The 22791-nt window shown below is 36.4% G+C and overlaps 1 protein-coding gene across 13 annotated transcripts in view; it reads left to right on the top strand.

Annotated features, from left to right (window-relative positions):
• GCFC2 (GC-rich sequence DNA-binding factor 2) overlaps window positions 1-15818 on the top strand; it is a 54690-nt gene extending 38872 nt beyond the window's left edge. For 2 of the 13 annotated variants that reach the window (XM_019442988.2, XM_019442993.2), the window contains 5 exons: window positions 6407-6483; window positions 8258-8324; window positions 10790-10936; window positions 13744-13868; window positions 15228-15818. In XM_019442988.2, the coding sequence (XP_019298533.1) occupies window positions 6407-6483; window positions 8258-8324; window positions 10790-10936; window positions 13744-13868; window positions 15228-15345 (534 nt within the window). In that variant the 3' untranslated portion in view covers window positions 15346-15818. Of the gene's footprint in view, window positions 1-1846; window positions 2007-2608; window positions 2718-6406; window positions 6484-8257; window positions 8325-10789; window positions 10937-13743; window positions 13869-15227 lie in introns of those variants that run through there. The other 11 variants (XM_053890866.1, XM_053890864.1, XR_008417911.1 and 8 more) reach the window with 10 other exon arrangements.
• Window positions 15819-22791: the final 6973 nt, after the last annotated feature.

Below are 22791 nucleotides of genomic sequence, written 5' to 3'. Positions count from 1 at the left end.
AATACACATACATGTAATAAGACCCATATTATCGCTTTTATTCTAATTAGTTTATTCCTCTCTGTTCAGTGGTCTGGTTTTTGTTCTCATGGTCCAGCCAGCCATCTTTTAGGTTTGTGAATATACATTGGCACTGCAGAGATGAGCAGGCATAAATGAATTAGTGCAAATTTGTTCCTTCTAAAAGAAAAGAATTCTTTACCTTTGTTCTTTTGGCAAAAATCTAGTAGTATTTTGGCTTTGCTTTAATGGTTATTTTAAAATTGGGTTAACATTCATGATATTAACTGTATATTTGTAGTCTGCCAAAGTTAAGAACAGTAATCCCTTTAAGATTCAAAGTTCAATACGATATGGGGCACCTGGTAGGCTCCAGTTGGTAGAGCATGTGAGTCTTGTTGATCTTAGGATTGTGAATTCGAGCCCCACATTGGGGTGTAGTTGTACTTAAAATTAAAAAAAAAAAAATCCTTAAAAAAAGTCCAGAGTATAGGTTTTCATCTTACCATGATTTAGAATTGAGTTTTACTTAACATATAAGGAGGGACCTTATAGAGGCTTTGATGAGAGTCCAGTGAATCTTATACTTTTATTGTGGTACTCTGTTTTTTAATCATTCTGTTGATGAGAATGTCATATATTCATGTAGTTAATTCAGTAAACCAATTATATGTTGAACTTTAAAGAAATTGAGAGAGATTGACTATCTAAAGAGTATCTGGAGTAGAATAACCAAGGTGGTTGAGAAGCAAGGAGACATGTCACATTCATATTCTGAACACCATTAAATTTTAGCACTTGGAATTATGAAGGAGGGAAGCTGTAAGAAGTAGGAGGGAGAAGAGGGAAATTGGCATGATTCTGCCTTCAAGAAGCATGTAATCTTAAAGGAAATAAGATTTACATAAATTGTTACTTAAAATAGGAAGTGAGGAGCATCCGGATGGCTCCTGGTTAAGCAACCAACTCTTGATTTTAGCTCAGGTCATGATCTCATGGTTTGTGAGTTCAAGTCCCACATTGGGCTCTACTCTGACAGTGTGGAGCCTGCTTGGGATTCTCTCTCTCCCTCTCTCTCTCTCCCCTTCCCATCTGCTTTCTCTCTCTCTCCCTCAAAATGAACTTTAAAAATAAATTAAATAGGAAGTGAGAGGTGGAGGAGAACAAGGAACACTTATTTAATTCCCACTGTGTACTTGGCACTCTGTTAGGTCTTATACCTGTGACATCTCACTTGGTTCTAGCAGCTCTATTAAAAATTGGATGATAGCTTCATATTACAGATGAAGAAACTGAATGTCAGAAATTTGTTCATAGTAATATCTTGAGTCAGGAGCCAGGATTTGAACCTTAATTAATCTTATTTTAAAGCCTAAGCCCATGTCACTGACCACGTGGCCTTCCCTGAGCACCCCAGATAAAATGCTATGAAACTTCAAAAGAGAAACAGGAGAAAGAAGTTATGTTTCACAGTGGAAGACTTTATGTTCAAGGTGCATTTGAACTGGGACCTAATGGAAAGTAAAGGATTTAAACATAGCAACTGATGGGAAAGAGGGCATTTTTCACCTTTCTCCAAAAGGATAAAGACAGATAACATATGAAAATCATTGCAGAAATTAGAGATATTTAACTTAGAAGAAGATATGCGTGAAGATTCTGTATTTGAAGAAGGAATAGATTTATTCTGTGTTGTTACAGAGCATGGAACCAGGATTAGTAGAGAAGATCTATAAGGAAGTAGATATGGAATCCTGTGTTTGCTCCTTATATGAGACTATGTAATTATAACCTAAATATAAATAGTGCTTTACCATTTTTTTTTTAACGTTTATTTATTTTTGAGTGAGAGAGCACAAGCAGGGCAGGGACAGAGAGCAGGGGCGAACAGAGGATCCAAAGCGAGCTCTGTGCTGACACCAGGGAGCCCTATGTGGGGCTTGAACTGACAAACTGTGAGATCACAACCTGAGCTAAAGTCAGACACTAACCGACTGAGCCACCAGGTAACCCCAGTGCTTTACCATTTATTAAACACTTTCACATTATCTCACTTGATGTTCACAACCTTGTAAAATGTGTTGACTTTAACTGCATTTTACAGATGGAAGAAGGTGGGGCCCAGAGGGCCATGTCACTTGTAAAAGGTTACTTGGGTATTAAGCAATAGGCCTGACACTTTGCAACTTATAATAACTAAAATCTTTCAAAAGTGTTACAGATAGACTCATGAAGTTTTTAGACCAGTAATTTTTTATTCTGGAAGCCCTCCTACTATGAATATTGAAAATGGGTTCTTTGTGTGATTAGTAAGACACTTGACTATATCAGGATTTTTCAGTTTCAGCAGCCTTGGCACTTGGAGCAGATAATTATTTGTTGTGGGAAGTTGTCCTGTGCATTGTAGCATGCTAGCAGCTTTCCTGGCCTCTACCCACTAGATGACAGTAGTGCTCCCCAGTCTTGACAACCAAAAATATCTCCAGACATCGTAAGATATTCCCTGGGCATGGCACAGTCACTCCTAGTTAAGAATCACTGAACTACATAATGTTTCTGGCTACTAAGACGGTTGGCCTTGCCAGTGAGATCACTGTATTTTTTTCAGTGATGTGTAAGAAATTGAAGAGATGAAAAAGGTTCCAGAAGAGTGGAATCATACAGCATAGTTCCTGTTTTCGAAGTAAGAACCAGATGATTCTGTAAGCTAATCCCTGGTGAGAATAGTTTTGATTCTTGTTAAGTTCTAAAATAGATTACAGAGGTGGATTATGAAGACTTTTTTAAAAAAAAAAGTAGTGATTAATGTGTCATTGATAGAGTGCCTAAATACAGGTGATTGCTTATAAACTCAAATTCTCTCATACTGTCTCGGTTACTTTCATGATAAATAAGGTACTGTGCAGTTAGAGCAGGTGATATATTTAAGTATGCTATGATCGTTCTTATGGATCAAATGGAGAATGATAAGCTTAACAGTGGTATGGTGAGATACAAGAAACTGGTAGCATATACCTAAAGAATACTGACCAAGAGGGATGTGGCTGGCTACCTATGAAGGTAGTCTTTTAGTATGAGATATCTTCTCAGTATTTGCCCTGTTCAATATTTTTTTTTTGAACCAGATGAAGATGTAAAATGCATGGTAATAAAGTTTGTCAATGGCACAAAGCTAGGAATTCTATCACAGACTTCTGGATAGTAGAATAGTATCCAAAAAGATTTCAAATACTGAGAAAATGGACTCTCAAAATATGCGATGTGAAAGGAATATACATTATGTACTACCCTTGCATTCAAAAATTCAGCTGCATAAATAAAAGGAAAGAAATAGCTTTGAAACAATATAGGTAAACCAGAGATCTATAATCAACAGTAAACCCAATATGAGTCAGCAGTGTCACTTGAGTAACAGAAAGACTAAGGGGAATTCTTTTTCCTGGGTGTGTGCTATTTTGAGTAAAAATGTTATATGTGCTATACTCATGGATAAGATTTTCCTGGGTGTGTTGCATTTAATTCTGGGTATAAGTATATTAAATGGAGAGTATCTAAGATGGTATGGGAAAGAGAAAATGTAGAAAAGTGAGGTATTAGTCTTAGAATCGAAAGAATTGTCATGTGGAAGGGAAATTGGATTTGTTTGTTCTGTATAATCCTAAGAAGTAAATTAGGACCAGCGAGTGGAAGAACAGGAGAGAAGTTTGTTTCTCATTGTTAACTGAAATCTAATAGTTAATAGCTGCCCAAAGATATGGGTGGCCTCACGAGATAGTGATTACCTATCATTAAATGTTTTTAGGCATGGGTTAGTTGACTAGTTAGTGCAAATGTGAAAATAATATCAGTTATGTATTTAGATTGCTAATTTTCAAAATTTTTTTTTCATCAACAGACCTTTTATCAAATTAGTTCTTACATACCCCTGTACACAAACACACAAAAGCACAGCTGCTCGTGCTGTAGTGAATGCCTGCCCACACTCTCCCTTGAGGACCTCAACATCTGCCCAAGCCACCCAGGATTATCTGTGAATATAAAGAACAGTGTAAAAACCAGCTAGCTAAAGCTTATGAGTCTTTTCAAAGCTAGTTTAAAGCATATATAGAGGTGTGTGTGTGTGGTTGTGTGGTTACTGTTTGGAGAACTTTTTTTTCCCCACAAAATAGTGTATTTTGAATACTCAAAGTTAATAAGCTCAGAATTTTAAAATATACTAATTTGTTTTAAACAGTCTTTTTAGAAAAAATGTCAAACTTAGAGAAAATTTTCATGAGTAAAAATAGCATGCTCATGGGCCCTTTACCCAGATTCACTTATTATTAATATTTTGCCCCATTTGCTTTACTATTTGCTGTCCCATTGCATATATACACATGATGATTTGTTTCTCCTGAACAAATTTGAGAGTAAATTGCCTAATTGCTAAGAATGAAGATAGTCTGTTACATAACCATGGGACACTTAATCATTTTCAGTAAACTTGACTATATTTAATCTACCATCCATGTTCCACTTCCATTGTTTGACTCAATAATGTCCTTTATAGCATTGTTTGAGAGAACTATTTTTAAGAAACAAAAATTCAAACAATACGGAGGGGTGCATGGGTGGCTCAGTCGGTTAAGCATCCAGCTCTCGATCTCAGCTCAAGTCTTGATCTCAGAGTTGTGAGTTTCAAGCCCAGATAGAGCCTGCTTAAAAAAGAAAAAAACTGTTTGTCCGGGCCAGCACTCAAAAACATTTAAATTAAATGGAAAAAAAAAAAAAAGCATAACTTTTCTAGTACAAACACTAACTCAGTAATTTATATATATATAAGTTCAAATACTACTCCATGGAGACAATGCCTAGAAAAATTATCTTTATTCTTTTAAAATATCAGAATGTTTAAGAACTGGAGTATAAAAAAATTGAATTTTTGTTTTTAATATTAATTAAACATTGATATGTGGCCATGGAGGAATATGTCATAGATATCTGGAAAAAGAAACAGGACTTCAGTTAGAAATACTTTTTATGAAAAAAAATATATTTGGTTGAATTCTACATTTATGAGTAATTTGGTCAGTATAGAGTTTTTTGACAGCTTAATTTGTACTAACACACATTGTCACTGACTTGAAAAATAGCCTGTTGTGTGGAATTTTTATTTTTCAAATATGGATTTCTTTTTAAGAAGGAGGGTAATATAGAAATTTTGGTAATACATGAAGAAAAATTCAAACTCCCTTTATATTTTCATCCTAGTACAAGGACTAGACACCATTGTAGGATGTTCTCATCCAGCCTTTTACTTCAAAGTTATAATCTTAGTGACTGTGTACATTTGTATCCTACTTCTTTCCCTTATCTCATTAAATATTTAATTTTGTATGTTACTACAGCAGTCTTTATAAACTTTAATATTTTCTTGCAATGGATGGATATATCATGATGACTAAAAAGTCTCTATGATTGAATATTTTGGTTGTTCCCAATTTTTGATACACAAACAATAAAATGCATGTGCCAAAGTGAATTTACTACATCAAAGTGCATTGATAAACCAACAGAGGACCCATAGCTAGAATATATAAAAGGCTTCTACAAATCAGTAAGAAAGAATCTAATTTTAAAAAAAGAATAGACAAGCAGCTTTTAATCAGGTACTTAGCAAAATGGCATGTCCAAATGCCAAATAAGAATGAGTGGACGCTCATCATGACATTACTCAAAAGGAAAATAAAAATTAAACCATAACAGGGGCACCTGAGTGGCTCAGTCAGTTGAGGGACTGACTCTTGATTTCAATTCACGTTGTGATCCCCAGGTTGTGGAATCGAGCCCCATACTGGGTCCAGGCTGAGTATGGACCCTGCTTGGGATTCTCTCTCCCCCCTCTTGACCCTTTCCCCCCAACCTCTCTCTTTCTCTCTCAAAATAAAAAAAATATTTAAAAAACATAATAAAGTATGACTGCATATCCCAGGAATTGCAAACATTAAAAAACAAAAGGATACCACCTATTAGTAAAGATGTAGGGAGGCAGGATTTCTTGTACGTAGGTGGTGGAAATGTAAATGGAATATCACTGCTTCAGAAAACATTTTGGCATTGTGTACAAAGTTGAATGTAGAGACATAAACTAAATTCCATTAGAAATTTATACCTATGTATGTTAAAAGACAGGTACGAGAACTTTTATGCAGTATTGTGTATAATAGCCCCCAAACTCACAACCACCTAAATGTCCCATTATTAGTATTCATGCAACAGAATATACTATACAGCAATGAAAATGCACCAACATGGTGAATAAAGTTCTCTTGTACCTAATTGATATTTGTACTATACTGTTAAAATTACTTCTTTTGGTAAATAGACCTGTGACTATCACTGATGCTTTTAAATTTTTATATAATAGGACTTACTTAAATCCATTGTTTTGAGAGTGAAGAAAGCAATAGAAGATGATGTTTTTATTCCTCTATATCCAAAGAGGTAAGAGCTGTTAATATCTAGATTATATGAAATAGCTAATCATGTAATACAGATTTAAGAAAGTAATGCAAAAGGAACTATATTAAGTGTTCTCAAATATAAATACACCTATTAAGATGCAAGTTAAGATTTCAAAAAAATATTAGTCACATTTTGTATGCCATGTATGATGCCTGACACCTGGACAGAGGTTTTTTTATGTTAAGAACATGACAGGTGGCATCACAGAGTAGTTAAGTCCACAGATTCTGGGAGCCGAGAGTTAGCATTACTAGATATTTGACTTTGGGCCTTTGTGTGCATCAGTATCTTTGTATGTAAATTCATGCCTACTTTACAGGACCTTTTGAAGATAAAGAGAGCGCTCAGAACAGTGCCTGGCACAGAAAGCCAGAAAGTATCTGTGAATTGTGGATTTACTTTTTGAAACAAGTAGGGTATTTTTGGTTTTTAGTTTTCCTTGCCTGAGAAGACAGATCTAGAAGAATGTTGCTAAGGTCGATGTCAAAAAATTATTGCCTATGCTCTCTTCTAGGATTTTTGTGGTTTTAGGTCTCACATTTAGGTCTTTTAATCCATTTTTGTGTATGTGTGGTGTAAGTTTATTTTTGTGTGTGTTGTTAGAAAGTGGTCCAGTTTCATTGTTTTGCATGTTGCTGTCCAGTTTCCCAGCAGCATTTGTTGAAGAAACTGTCTTTTTCACTTTGTATATCTTGCCCTTTTGATTGTACATCAGTTGACCATATGAGCTTGGGTTTAATTCTGGCTCTGTATTCTGTTCCATTGATCTATGTATCTGTTTTTGTGCCAGTACCATACTGTTGACTACTACAGCTTTGTAATATATCTTGAAATCTGGAATTGTGATACCTCCAGCTTTGTTCTTCTTCCTCACGGTTGCTTTGACTTTTTGTGGAGTTTCTGTGGTTCCATACAAATTTTAGTATTATTTGTTCTAGTTCTGTGAAAAATGCCATTGGTATTTTGATGGAGATTGTATTAAATCTATATAGATTGTTTTGGGTAATACAGACATTTTAACAGTATTGGATCTTCCAGTCCCTGAGCATGGAATTAACTTTCCGTGTGTTCTTGTCGTCTTCAGTTTCTTTCTTTAATCCATAGTTTATAATTTGCAGAGTATAGGTCTTTTACCTCCTCGGTTAAGTTTATTCCTAGATATTTTATTCTTTTTGGTACAGTTATAAATGGGACTGTTTTCTTAATTTCTCTTTGTGCTACTTCATTATTAGTGTAGAGAAATGCAACAAACTTCTCTATATTAATTTTGTATCTTGTGACTACAAAATGCATTTATCAGTTCTAGTAGTTTTGGTGGAGTCTTTATTTCCCCCCCTTTTCTATAGGAAAGGAGTACAATTGTAACCATTGTCTTGTACCTTACTTTTTTTTGACTTAGTACATCTTTGAGGTCATTTCACGTCATCACAAGAGTAGTTTCTTCATTCTTTAAGCTGCATAATATACCTTCATATAATGTACTGTAACTGGTGGGCATGTGAGTGATAAACCATCAGCAACAATGCTAGGAATAATTTTATAGATCTACCATTCTGTATACGTATAGAAGGCATTCTCAGAAATAGGGTTGTTGGATCAAAGTGCACTTGTAATTTCGATGTCATCAGAGCATTCCATGTACATTCTGTTAATGTGTTAAGGCTTAGTTTGGTTAAAAAAAACTGAGTTTTTTTAAACTCTGGTTCTGGAAGATTAACAGTTTGCATTTTGTTCTTTCTCTGTTTCAAATTAGCACTATAGAAAACAAAACATCACCACATTCAAAGTTCCAAGAAAGACAGTTCTGGTCGAGTGTAAAGGTAAGCAAAAACTACAAAAATAAATTTTTTTAATTTTAAATCCAGAGTACTATAGAGCAGAGATCATCAAACTTCTGTAAAGGACCAGATAGTAAATATTTTAGGCTTTGAATGCTATACATTCTCTGTTGAACCATTTAGCTCTGCCTTTGTAGTGCAAAAACAGTTATAAACAATTTGTAAACAAATGAGCATGGCTGTATTTCAGTAAAACTTCACTTCTGGACACTGAAATCTCAACATCATAATCTTCACGTTACCCTTTTACTTTTTTTTTTAATCATTTCGAAATATAAAAACCATTTTTAGTTTATCGGCTCTACAAAACCAGGCAGTCAGCTAGATTTAACCCATAATCCCTCATTGTCCTATCCTGGTCTAAAAGATAAAGGAAGGCGAGCACCTGGTTGGCTCAGTCAGTTAAGCATCGGACTCTTGATTTCAGCTCACATCATGATCTCACAGTTTGTGAGTTCGAGCCCCACGTCAGGCTCTGCAATGACAGCACAGAGCCTGCTTGGGATTCTCTCTCTCTCTGCTCCGCCCCTGCTCAGGCGCATGCTTGCTTTCTCTCTCTCAAAATAAATAAATAAACATTTAGAAAAATAAGATAAAGGATGAAGTCATGGCTAAATTAGTGGTAATAGGGAGGGATGGTAAGAAGTTGGGTTCAGAAGATACTTAGGATAAAGCACTGAAAGTACTTAATGACTAATTAATTACATATAAAGACTATGTAGGGTGCCAGCCAAGTTTCTGACTTTGGCAACTTGGTAACTTATAATGACATTCTTTGAGGGCATTGGAGGGGATACAGTAGGAATAGGTTTGGAGAAAGATAAAGGTCTGTTTCAGATATAGTGAATTGAAGATACCCGTGAGACAAATACTGGAATAGATATAGGTGTCTGAATTGCAGGGGACAGATCTGAGCTGGAAATTTGGGAGTCAGCCACATCTAGGCAGTGTTTGGAGCCATGGTCAGAAATGACAGCCTCTAAGGAGAGGTTCATGAGGTGAAGTACGAGAAGAAGGCTCAGAACATTGGGAAACAGTGACGTAAGAGGCAGGCAGAGAAATGAAGTCTTAAAAGAAACCTTAGAATTTATTGTGAAGCTTAGAGTGGTCACAAGAGGGTGGCATCATGAGAACTAATCAAAGGGTTTTTAAGAATGAAGGCAGGGTATTAAATGCCACCGAAGAGAATTGGGAGAAAGACTGAAAATGTTTACTGGATTTGACAATTGGAAGGTTGTAAGTGACCTCAGCAAGTCTAGATTTTAATAGGGTGAATCCATTATTTATCACATGGTTGAGTCAGGGAAAAGACTTCCCAGGAAGAGGGAGCAGCATCAACAATGACACGAAGTGTGGAAAGACACTGCAGTAAATATAGCACAAAGTGTGGAAAGAAAATGGAAAACACCATAAAATGCACTGAAAGAGATGGATTTGGAGGAAAAAAGGCAACCAGTGTTAATTTTGTTAGAATTTCTTATGAGTGTTTTACCCAATTTATCTCCAGACAGATTATTAATCTTATATATCTTATATATCAGAGCAATAAGATTGTCCGCTTTGATGGTATATCAGGATCATCCATTGGTAACAGTAGCACTGGCTGTGTTTTTTTGAGTTGTCTTTTTCATTCTTTTTCTTTTTTTAAGTGTTTATGTTTGAGTGAGTGGAGGAGGGGTAAGACAGAGGGAGACAGAGGATCCAAAGCGGGCTGTGTGCTGACAGCAGAGAGCCCAGTGCCAAAGAACCTGATGCAAGGCTTGAACTCACCAAGTGTGAGATCATGACCTGAGCCAAAACCAAGAGTTACACGCTTAGCTGACTGAACCACTCAAGTGCCCCAGTACCACTGGCTTAACAGTAGTCCTTTATGAATCCTTCCTTGAGTCCTGTGGTCTTCCCCATGGCCCCAGGCTCTGGGCATGTAAATTGAGGAGGAAAATTTTTGATCTGGAAAGGAAGGCTCCAGTTAACTTATTTGAGATGGATTTGGGGTGATAGTCCTAAAAATTGAGATAGGATGAGCAAATATATAGAGTTTGGAAAGAATTAGGTAATTGATAAAAAATCTTTTCTGCTGTTTCTAAAATTGACACGTCTGGGGTGCCTGGGTGGCTCAGTCAGTTAGGCATCCGACTCTTGATTTTGGCTTAGGTCACCATCGCACAATTCCTGAGATCGAGCCCCATGTTGGGCTCTGCACTGACAACATGGGAGTCTGCTTGGGATTCTCTCTCTGCCTCTCCCCTGCTTGCTTGTTCATGATCACTCACTCTCACTCTCTCTCAAAATAAATAAACTTTAAAAAATAAATAAAACTGACACTTCTACCAGTATTAATAAGGAGAGTTTAAAAGAATTTGACCAGTGTTTTATGTTTGCTGGAAACTATTACAGTTTTTCTTTAGAGAAACAGCTACACATACTCACTTGATACTGTACTTTAGCTTTTCCGCAATATTCTTCTTTGGAATGGACTCCTCCCAGATGACACATTACAAGAACTAGGACTCGGGAAGCTGCTGAATCGCTACCTTATGACAGCTCTTCTTACTGCCAGTCCTGGGCCAGATGTTGTTAAAAAGTGCAGCCAGGTAAGTATGTAGGAATGGATTCTTAAAATCTGTTTTGTGAGGTACAGCTCAGTCAGTAGAACACGTGACTCTCGATCTCAGGGTCATGAGGTCAAGTCCCATTTTAGGTGTAGAGATTACTTTTTTCCTTTAAAGTTTAAAATCTATTTTGTAACAGAATAATTAAAATTGTGGTACTCACATAATAACAAATCAATTTAATAGACTAGAAACCCAAAAGCAACCAACACCTCAGTAAGAATTAGTATACTGGTTTGAATTATCACCAGCAGGGAGAAGAAAAAGTAGTAAATAGTGGTAAACCAACTAAAATAGTATTAATCCTCACTTCTCAGTAAATACCAATATAAATTTCAGATGAAATAAAGTATAAAAATGAAACTATAAAATATTGTACCAAGAAGATAAATATAGCTGATGGTAAGGGAATCCTTTTGAACTTAAAAAAAGAAATGAGCAAAAAAAGGTAAGTGATTTGATGATGAATGTGTAAAACTTCAGTGAATCAAAAAGCATTAAATATCAGGATTATTTATTTGATTATTGTTAAAACTGAGGATAGGTTCATTGGGGTTACCATACTTATTCCTTCTCCTGTTTGAAATTTTCTACAATGAAAAGTTTAAAAGAAAGGGAGCTGAAAAACTGATAAAAGTTGTAAACCATAACAAGGATTAATATCTACATTTTTAAAAAGCTCTTTAAAATTAGTAAACAATTCAGGTATTCCAATTAAAAATGGCCAAAAGACATGTAACAGGAAATTCACCAAAAAAAGAATATATAAAAATAATTTCTAATAATTCCTAAACACATAGAAAAGATTAAGAATACTAATAATCAGAGAAATGCAAAATAATACAGTAAGGATATTATTTTACCTGTTATGCTGGCTGGGTTTTGTTTTGCTTTGGTTTTTTTGTTGTTATTTCCTAATTGCTTGTATTGTCAAAAGCATGAGGAAACCACAGTCACATCATGTCAGGGGCAGCTCCAACGTGTGGTGCAGAGGTTCTGAGAAACAGTCTGCTGCTGCAACAGGGGATAGAACTCTGGAGACTTCTGGCATGATGGCTACAAAACCTTTAAAGTTCTTACCTTTGACTTAGTAATTTTACCTCAAGGAATTTATCCTAAGTGAAAAATCCGAGATGCACATAAAAATTTGTTAAAACAGAAAATTCAGCGGAGTAAATTTGAGATCTAATGAATTGGGCAGCATTCCACATAGCAAGCAGAGACATCTCTCAGGAGTTGTACAAAATGGAAGATTTTCATAAGAAAGAGGGTGGAACAAAAAAGCTATTAGCAAAAGAAAAGGATTGTTTCAGGCCAGGAGTTTGTCTTGTACTGGGGAGGAGAAGGCCACCTTTTTAATCATGATGACAACCTCACTAGTGCCTCTCCAGAAATTTCAGGATTGAAGGTTAAGAAGTGGCATTCCTGGGCTGACTTGAAACTACAGTGAAGTCTTGGGTTTGCTGTTGTAAAGAGCTGTTTCTACTGGAATTTAAGTACAAAGAATATTATTGTAGCATTACTTATAATAGTCAGAAACAACTTAGATATCCAAAAACATTGTTCATCAGATAAGTCATTTTTAAGAATTTCAGAATATGGAAAAATGTTTGTAATACAAACTTTAAAACAACATAAAACATTGGATAGCAATTCCTACCCCACTCTGATTTCTTGGGCTATGGTTTTTATATCACATAGTTTTAAACTACATTATCTCCCCAAAATTGAATTCAATGCCCATGCTCTGTACTTCACGTTCAGTTTAGTCCTCTTTGACCAGAAGAGTCTATTATCAGAAGTAGAGAAGACGACACAGGACATTCTCTCCACAGCTTGTGGCTAGATAACCATGCTAAGACAGTGAGGCTTTAAGTCCTGGGATCATTTATGGAAAAGTGAAGGAGTTTTGTGGAAATCTTATTGAAATTGGTGATACAAACAAGTGAAAAGCGTGTGCAAATAACTTTACATTTCAGTCCAGTAAGGGCTAGTATTTAAACCTTGGAAAAGAGCTAAATATTTCTACCCCTCGGCAGTCCATGTTTCCCCATTTTTTCTGGATAATTGAAAAAGGTGATTAAAGAATAGGCTAAATCTTTGCCTCAACTGTGTTTTGAAAAGCATACATTCCAGAACTTCCACTTAACATTTTGTAATGTGTACAGGGTATATATTCCCCCCCAACTTTACATTTGTAAGTACTGATCTTGATATTACCAACTATAGCATAACCTGTTTGTCAAAGAGTTTCTTTGTATATGATCTCAGGTTTTTCCTTTCTCTCATTCTCTCTTTCCTTCTAGTCTTCTTCTGCTCTGAGGAAATTTTCTTTTTTTACTTAAACATTTTTCTGTTTTTACCAAACTTTCCCCCAATCATGCATTACCTATAGCATAATGGTAAAGTGGTATTTTCCCCAAAAAAGAAAAATTGAATGTAACTGACTCTTTATGCTGCCATGAACTTTTAAAGCAGTGTATTAAATTAGAAGATCAGAGCCATAATTCTTTTATTCTGTACCACTAAATTTATTCTGTACCACAAATACCACTAATGATTAGTCATAAAGAATAGCCTATTTTAAGCTCTTAGCATTAAAATATAGGATTTTTTTGAAAGTATAACCCTTGACCGAGAAAACTTCTCAAAATAGAATCAACCATAAGCCATAAAATGGGAAAATATACAACCTGCATGATCACTATAAGGATTAAATGAGATGATTGATGTTAGCAAAAGGCCTTAGATAACTGTTGTTACTAAAAAATGTGTATTTTGATTAACAGATAGCAGCATATTTACCAGCAAAATGGTTTCAAAGCTCTGCCATGAGAACGTCTATTCCCCAGCTAGAAAACTTCATTCAGTTCTTGTTGCAGTCTGCACAGAAATTATCCAGAAGTGAATTCAGGTAATTGTGCACATTTGTATCTCCATAAGCATAGTTCAAGGTTTCTTTTTTACACTCAGCAATTTTTAGGAAAATTTGTACTTTCACTCTACTTCTGGAAAAACTCTGTGGAGGGGCCCCTGGCTGGTTCGGCTGGAGCATGCAACTCTTGATCTCGGGGTTGCAAGTTCAAACCCCACATAGAAATAACTTAAAAACAAAATCTTTAAATCAATATATAATAAGTCCTTAGAGACTACCACTATAGAATTAATAGTGATTCCTAAGATTGCACATGAAAATATCTATTTTATACTCACACCTCACGCATAATAGCTCATGTCTTTTTTAACATTTACGTATTTATTTTGAGCAGAGAAGGGCAGAGAAAGAGGAAGAGGAGAGAATCCCAAGCAGGCTCTGTGCTGTCAGTGCAACACAGAGCCTGACACGGGGCTCGATCTCACAGTTCCTGGGATCATGACCTGAGCCAAAATCAAGAGTCAGACGCCTAACCGACTGAGCCACCCAGGCGCCCCAGTAGTTCGTATTTTTAAATGTAAATCTCTTCCAAAGTAAGCATTTCCAGAAAACTATTGCACAGGGGATTTGGGAAACTATAAATCAAAAACCTCTTATAGCATGTTTTCAAAGTGTTTTTCATTTTCCTAGCCATTTTAAAACCTCAGTAATTGTTAAGTGCAGGTCTGCAGCCTGATGTTTACCCAGGAGTAGCTAGATCTGTTTTGAGTGTCTCATTCACCTCACTAGATGTTTAGGGGTTTAAGTACAGTTGCGTTCTGATTAAGCACTTCTCCAAAATAAAACTAAAGCATTTTTAAAAATAAAAAACCAAGGGGCGTCTGGGCAGCTCAGTCGGCTGAGCAACTGACTTCGGTTCGGGTCATGATCTCACGGTTCGTGGGTTCGAGCCCTGCGTCGGGCTCTGTGCTGACAGCTCAGAGCCTGGAGCCTGCTTTGGATTCTGTGTCTCCTTCACTCTCTGTTCCTCCCCTGCTCATTCTAGGTCTCTGTCTCTCAAAAATAAATAAATGTTTAAAAAAAAAATTTTTTTAATAAAAAAACCTAGATTTGTAGCATTTCTGTGGGTAAATATTCCCACTGAGACTCCCACCATAGTAGCCCATACAAGCTGATAGCCCCCATGCTGCAACTCAGCTTTCTGATGATAGCTTTAACTTTTTACAGCCATTCACATTAAAATTTGCCAGCATACACATCTAATAAGAGTCTATATTGGAATGCTTATTTGGAAAAGGTAAAGTCTGGAATATGAGATATTGGCTTAAACTTTTTTTCAGGTTAACAATTAATGATTCCCTGTCTCATGCACTTCGTTTTCCTTTTTTTGTTTCCCAGGGACGAAGTAAAAGAAATAATTCTTATTCTGGTGAAAATAAAAGCTTTGAATCAAGCAGAATCCTTCATAGAAGAATGTCACCTAGACCATCTTAAATCAGTAATTAAAGAAGTTTGAGCAAACTATGGGAAGTACTAACGTGAGATTTTAATATAATCACTCATGGCTCATTTGCTTGGGGCGGCGGTGCCCGCAGGACTCCATTCCTTCGCCTTATTTTACCTTCTGATATCGCGAAAGGCTGCCCCTCTGTGGTGTTTGCAGGAAGTAAGCCCACAGGAGCAGGATCCTTTGGATCCAAAGCAGGATTCTTTGGACTTCTTTTCCACTGTAAGAGAGGAGTTGGGGAAACCTTGCTGCTTTGGCTTTGGTGAGTCTTCTGAACTGACCGTAGCAACATCTGTTAGTTCTCTTCATCCCGTCTCTATTCACAAAAAATTAAAATGGAAATCTTAATTGGAATGAATCATTTGCTAAGTGTTAACTGATTAAGGTATTTTAAGGCTTTCAATAACTATTGATTGTCAAATTGTCCTTCAGAAATCTGTACCAATGTATTGTGCCAAAACAAGTGTAATAAGCCAGCAAAACCCCCCTGCCATAGGTTTTTTTTTGGTTTGTTTTTTTTTTTTTAACTCAGTACAAATTCAGTAAATGTAAAAACTGTTATTCTTTTGGCTGTTAGTACTTTTTTGGCCATTTGTAATTCTTTTTGAAATTCACTCATGTTAATAGCTTTGTAAGAACTTTGTTTTAAAGATACCAATGTTTTGTCTATCCTATGTTACTGTTTTCCGTATTGTCATTTTTTCTCTTAATGTATGATTGTCTTGTTAGGTACTTAGATTTCTCTTCTGTTAGGGTTTTTGTCATTGGTGATAGGCTTAGACAGGATACATGTATTTTAAATATTCAGAACATGTAATAAACTTTCCGATAAGATATTTGTATAATTGAAAAGAGACTGAAAATTTCTCAAAATGAGCTTACTAATAATTTTTTCTTAAGTCTATTCATTAAATAACTCCAGGGCGACCCTGAATATATATTTTGTAAATTATTGCCCCAAAGAATATCAGGAAAAAAAAATACCATATTGTAGGACTTCAGCATGTGGCTTCTGACATTTTCACCTCTAGTTTTGAAGCTGTGTATTTTTTTTTTTTTTTAACATTTATTTATCTTGAGAGAGACAGCATGAGCAGGAGAGGGGCAGAGAGAGAGGGAGATAGAATGCTAGCAGGCTTTGCATGGTCAGCATACACAGCCCGACGTGGGGCTCGAACTCACGAAACCATGAGATCATGACCTGAGCCAAAATCAAGTGTCAGATGCTTAACCGACTGAGCCACCCAGGTGTCCCTGAAGCTGTGTATATTTTAACAGATTGATGTGTTATTTCTATTTGTGATTCACTAGTATGAACAGTTTGAATGCTCTTTTAGTTACGCAAATTATATAAGAATAGGATCTCTTCTAGAAAGCATTTAGCATTCCTGCACCAATTACTGTCCCAGAGGTAACTGCTGTTTCATTTTAATGTTACCATTTCAGACTTTTTCTCTACTTACACAAACGTACGTGTGTGTGTTAACACAAAAGGCAGATCTTTATTGCATATGAAATTTTAGTTTTAATGAAGTGTACATTTGGAAATTTCCCTGACTTTTGTATTTAAGTTTATTTGAGAAAGAGAGCACAAGCAGGGGAGGGGCAGAGAAGAGAGACAATCCCACAAGGCTCCCCACCATCAGCACAGAACCCAACGTGGGGCTCGAATTCATGAGCTGAGATCAAGAATTGGACACTTAACCAACTGTGCCACCCAGGTGCCCCTGCATTTTTAATTAAAGCTGTGTTGGGCGTGTTCCTTTACATTTTTAACTTGGTTAGAGAGATTTTTATTTTTGTAGAATGGGAAATATTAGAACTGCTTTCAAAACTACAAATTGCTTTAAACTCCCAATAATTTAAATTTCATTATAGTAGGCTTCATTATACTTGGAGTTTGAACCTCAAGATTTTTATCCGTCATATACTATAATGGAGGATAATCAAAAACATTTGTGAAACTTCCTTAATCCCCAGTGCAGATTTTTTTCTCTTCTTCCTGTTAACAATTCATCTCACATCTCAATTCTCTCCCTGGATTTTTTTCAGCTTTTCGTTCACATAAAGAATATGAAATTTTAAAAAGTCATCTTTCTTATTCTGTAAAAAAAAAACTTATATTGGCTCTTAGGAACCCAAAAATGGACACTAAAAACACCTCAAAACAATTGATTTTTGCATTTCTTAGGCCTGTGACAAAATATGTAGAGGACCTCCAAGAAATACCATATCTGATTCAAAACCTGAAAAAGCTGTAACAATAACAGACCAATATCCCTCATGAACACAAGAATAAAAGTTCTTCAAACATTAGCAGATTGAACCTAGCAATGTATTAAAAGGATAATACATCTTGACCAAATAGGTTTTATTCCAGGAGGGCAAGGTCTATTTAACATTAGAAAGTCAATCAATATGATTTACCTGTGAACAGAGGAAAATATCCTATCAATGATTATAGAAAATGCACTGGACAAAATTCAACATCCTCTCACAATACAAACCCTAGGAGTTAAATTCCTCAGTCTTACAAAGAGCATCTGCAAAAGAACATCTACACTTAACATCATACTTCATGGTGAAATACTAAGCAAACCAAGGATGTCTGCTCTCACCATTTCTGTTCAACACTGTTCTGTAAGTCAGAGCCATACAGTCGGTCAAGAAAAACTCATAAAGATTGGAACACAAGAGCTTAGAATAGTCATTCACAAATGATATGGCTGTTTACACAGAAAATCTTACTCCGCAAGAAAAAGAGAACCAGCCAGAACTAGTAAGTGAATTTAGCAAGATCTTAGAAAAATCAAAGCCTGGGGCATGCTGGTGATCTGATTAGAAACTTAAAGTTTAAAAACAGTAACATTCTAGTAGCAAAAAAAACATCAAATACCTAGGAACAAATTTATAGATCTATGAGACCTCTGCACTAAAGAGCAAAACTTTGCTGAGAAGATGAAAACTTGGACTTGAGAGACATCATGTTCGTGAATTGGAAAACAGTTTTCGGTTAAGGGGTCTATTCTCCATAAATTGATTTATACTTCGCAATCCCTATCAAAATTCCATTAGACTTAAAAAAAAAAAAGACTGGTTTGTTAATATATTAAAAATTATGTAGAAGTGCAAAGACCTTACAAGAGTCAAACAACCTTAAGTTGGAAGACATGCTTATCTGCTGTCAAAATTTAAAGGAGGCATCTGGCTGGCTCAGTGGAAAGAGCTATGACTCCTGAACTCACGGGTGTGAGTTTGAGCCCCACACTGGGTGTAGAGATTACTAAAATAAACTAACAAAAAACTTACATGAAGTTTAAGTAATCAAGACTGTGGTATTAGACTCAGCCAAGAGTCCAGAAACAGATGTACACAAATTTTGACCAAGATGGCAAGTTAATTCAGTGGGAAAAGGAAAGTATAACAATATTGGTGAAACGAATGTATGAAATAAAAAGGCTTGACTCTTATTCTCTACTCGGACACACACACACACACACACACACACACACACACACACAAAATCATGGATTTAAATGTAGAACCCAAAAAGTATGTAGGAAAAAAAAAATATCTTTGAGATTTCTTGGACACAAAGTACTAAACGAAGAAAAAAAAAAAAAAGGACAAGTTAGACTTAATCAAAATTCAAAATTTACACAACATCTTAGGTCCTCTGGGAAGTACAAATTAAAACCACCATGATACACCATTTCACATGCACTAGAATGGGAAAAAAAAAAGAAAACTAACATCCACAAATGCCAAGAATGTGAAGCCACTGGAACACTCCTATGTTGCTGCTGGAAGTTTAAAATGAACAACCTCTTTGGAGAACTATTCATCAGTTTCTTAGTAAAGTTAAACATTCATTTGCCATACGATTCAGCAAAACCATTCCTGAGCATTTATGCAAGAAAAAATATGTCAGGGCACCCAGGTAGCTCGGTTGAGCATCTGACTTTGGCTTAGGTCGTGATCACACAGTTTGTGGGTTTGAGCCCTGCGTCAGGCACTGTGCTGACCTCTCAGCCTGGAGCCTACTTCGGATTCTGTGTTTCCCTCCCTCTCTGCCTTTACCCTGCTCCCCCTCTGTCTCTCTCTCCCTCTCTCTCAAAAATAAACATTAAAAAAATATATATGTTCACAAAAACATGAGTATACATAACTGTTGATAAGAGCCTTATTAATAGCCCAAAACAGAAGGTATAACTGGTGTATTCATAAAATGGAAAACTCAGCATTAGAAATGGACTAATGCATATAACTTAATCTCAAAAACATCATTAAATGAAAGAAGTTAGAAAAGAATACATACTTTATGATTCAATGTAAGAACAGACCTAAAATGATGGAGGAATGAAAATAGACGAGGAATCTGGTAGTGATGGAAATGCTCTATAACATGATTTGCATGATGGGTACAGGAGTGTATTCAAAGTTAATTCATTGAATGGAAAACCTAAGATCTGTGTGTTTTATTGAATGTTACAGTGGTGCATCAATTTTTGAAAATACTTTATAGATCAGACAAGTGTCTGGAATAGTGAACTATCTCACACACTGTTACCCATGGGCCGAGTACCGTTGAATACCATACTAATTGTTCTTCGTGATACTTTCTGAAGTCATTAGTAGATGTTAACCGAGGAAAACTGGTAGGGATATCCAGAGATACTTTTGTTTTTAACATACCTAGTCCATTAGACCAGTGTTGGATTTGTTTATTATTATAATTGAGAGAGACAGATGGAGTTAGAGTGAGTGGGGGAGGGGCAGAGAGAGGGGAGAGAGAGAATCCCCATCTGCACTGTCAGCGCAAAGCCCAAACTCACAAACCAGGAGATTATGACCTGAGTCAAAATCGAGAGTCAGACATTTAACCGACTGAGCCACCCAGGCGCCACTAGACCAGTGGTTTTCAACCCCTTTTCCACCCAAATGAACCTAAACTTAACACATTTCCATCAAGAATACTACCTTAGAATCACTGCCCTGAAGGATTTCACATAAGGGATTCAGTGTGATCTGCTAACCAGAAATGCCCCCAGGAAAATTCTGTAAGAGAATCAAGGACTAATTTATGTTGACAATATTCTCTTAGTCAAGTCGCATGGAGTTAGTCCAGAGAAATGTGGATTAATGTCAATAAAGATTTGACATTTAATAAAAAGCCTGTAAAAAAAGGATTAAGGTTGACGATTCAATTGAGTATTTTCATGTAGATGGTTTCAAGACAGAATTATCTATAGACCCAACAGTTCCCAAACTGAGCTGAGATGCCCTGGGCACTGTTGTAACCCGCAGGATACTGTGGGACATTTTAAATTCTCAAGGGAGACAGCAGTACTCAACACCACTCACAAACCACTGGAGCTTCTAGCTCAAGGCTGTTCAGTGTCAACGTTAGATCATGTTACAGTACTTTAGAAGACAACACGTATTTGTGAAGCTGGGTTTCCAGAGGCCGCTGTTAAAAGCAAATGGAGGGGTGCCTGGGTGGCTCAGTCGGTTGGGCGGCCGACTTCAGCTCAGGTCATGATCTCGCGGTCCGTGAGTTCGAGCCCCGCGTTGGGCTCTGTGCTGACCACGCAGAGCCTGGAGCCTGTTTCGGATTCTGTGTCTCCCTCTCTCTCTGACCCTCTCCCGTTCATGCTCTGTCTCAAAAATAAACGTTAAAAAAAATTTTTTTTTAATTAAAAAATGAAATAAAAAAAACAAAGCAAATGGAGACCAGCCTTGAAAATTCCCTAAGCAGGCAAAACCAGTTTAGTCCTACAAGCAAAGCTTAATTTAGCGTATTTTGCCAGACTGACTTGACCTGGGTCATTTCTTATTTACACCTCTAAAAATCATAAATAAAACTTAAACTGTTTCCCAAGGTTGGTAGGAGGTAACCACTGACCAATTCACTATCATTTAAGAAAATTCTAATATAACCAATGAATTTAGAATAAACTGTCACTGCATTCTCACTATATAAACTGCTCACACCAACATACAACTGAGGGGCATCCAGCTGCTCAGTCAGAAGAACTTGAGACTCTTGATTTCGGGGTCATGAGTTCGAGCCCCACATTGAGTACAGAGATTACTGAAATAAATAAAACTTAAACACACACACACACACACACACACACACCCCTGAGCTTTATTCCATGTTTTGGTTTCAGTGCTCCCAGTTTACAAACTATTTTTAATTACTACTTTGGTGATTCACTGGTTTTGTTATTTCTGAACTTCTGACACTGTGATAAAAGCAAGTACCTCATGAAATTCCATGTGGAACAGAAAACGAGTAGTAATGTCCAATTTGATTCCAAGGTTTGATAAGTTGCTTAGGGGCAGATACACACAACCCAATTAGTAATTATAATTTAAGGATGCAATATTTTAAATGTGTAATATTTTTAAATATTTAGACCTAACTGGTTAATAAATGGTGCTAAACATGGGGCACCTGGGTGGCTCAGTCGGTTAAAGCATCAGACTTCAACTCAGGTCATGATCTCACGGTTTGTGAGTTCGAGCCCCGCATTGGGCTCTGTGCTGACAGCTCAGAGCCTGGAGCTTGCTTCAGATTCTGGGTCTTCCTCTCTCTCTGCCCATCCCCTGCTCACACTCTGTCTTTAATAATGATTAAAATTTTTTAAATAAAGTAATAAATGGTGCTAAGCATTTCTTGTGGTCTAGGGGGCCCCATTAAGAATTCCTTAAAAAACAGGGGCATCTGCAGGGTATAAAATCAATGCACAGAGATCGGTTGCATTTATATATACCAATAATGAAGCAGCAGAAAGAGAAATGAAGAAATTGATCCCATTTACAACTGCACCAAAAACCATAAAATACCTTGGAATAAGCCTAACCAAAGAGGTGAAATATCTACACACTGAAAACTATAGAAAGTTTATCAAAAAAATTGAAGACACAAAAAAATGGAAAAATACTCCATGCTCATGGATTGGAAGAACAAATATTGTTAAAAATGCCAATACTACCCAAAGCAATCTATGTATTCAATGCAATACCTATCAAAATAACACCAACATTCTTCACAGAGCTAAAACAAACAACCCTAAAATTTGTATGGAACCAGAAAAGACCCCAATAGCCAAAGCAATCTTGAAAAAGAAAACCAAAGCAGGAGGCATCACAATCCCAGACTTCAAGCTGTACTACAAAGCTGTAATCATCAAGACAGTATGGTACTGGCACAAGAACAGACATTCAGATCAATGGAACAGAATAGAGAACCCAGAAACGGACCCACAAACATATGACCAACTAGCCTTTGACAAAGCAGGAAAGAATATCCAATGGAATAAAGACAATCTTTTCAGCAAGTGGTGCTGGGAAAACTGGACGGCGACATGCAGAAGAATGAACCTGGACCACTTTCTTACACCATACACAAAAATAAACTCAAAATGGATGAAAGACCTAAATGTAAGA

This window comes from Panthera pardus, unplaced genomic scaffold (assembly GCF_024362965.1).
Source record: "Panthera pardus isolate Hobbes unplaced genomic scaffold, ASM2436296v1 HiC_scaffold_25, whole genome shotgun sequence".
NCBI classification, from domain to species: domain Eukaryota; kingdom Metazoa; phylum Chordata; class Mammalia; order Carnivora; family Felidae; genus Panthera; species Panthera pardus.
Note: the sequence above shows the minus strand (reverse complement) of the source record. Positions and strands in the feature narration are given on the sequence as shown.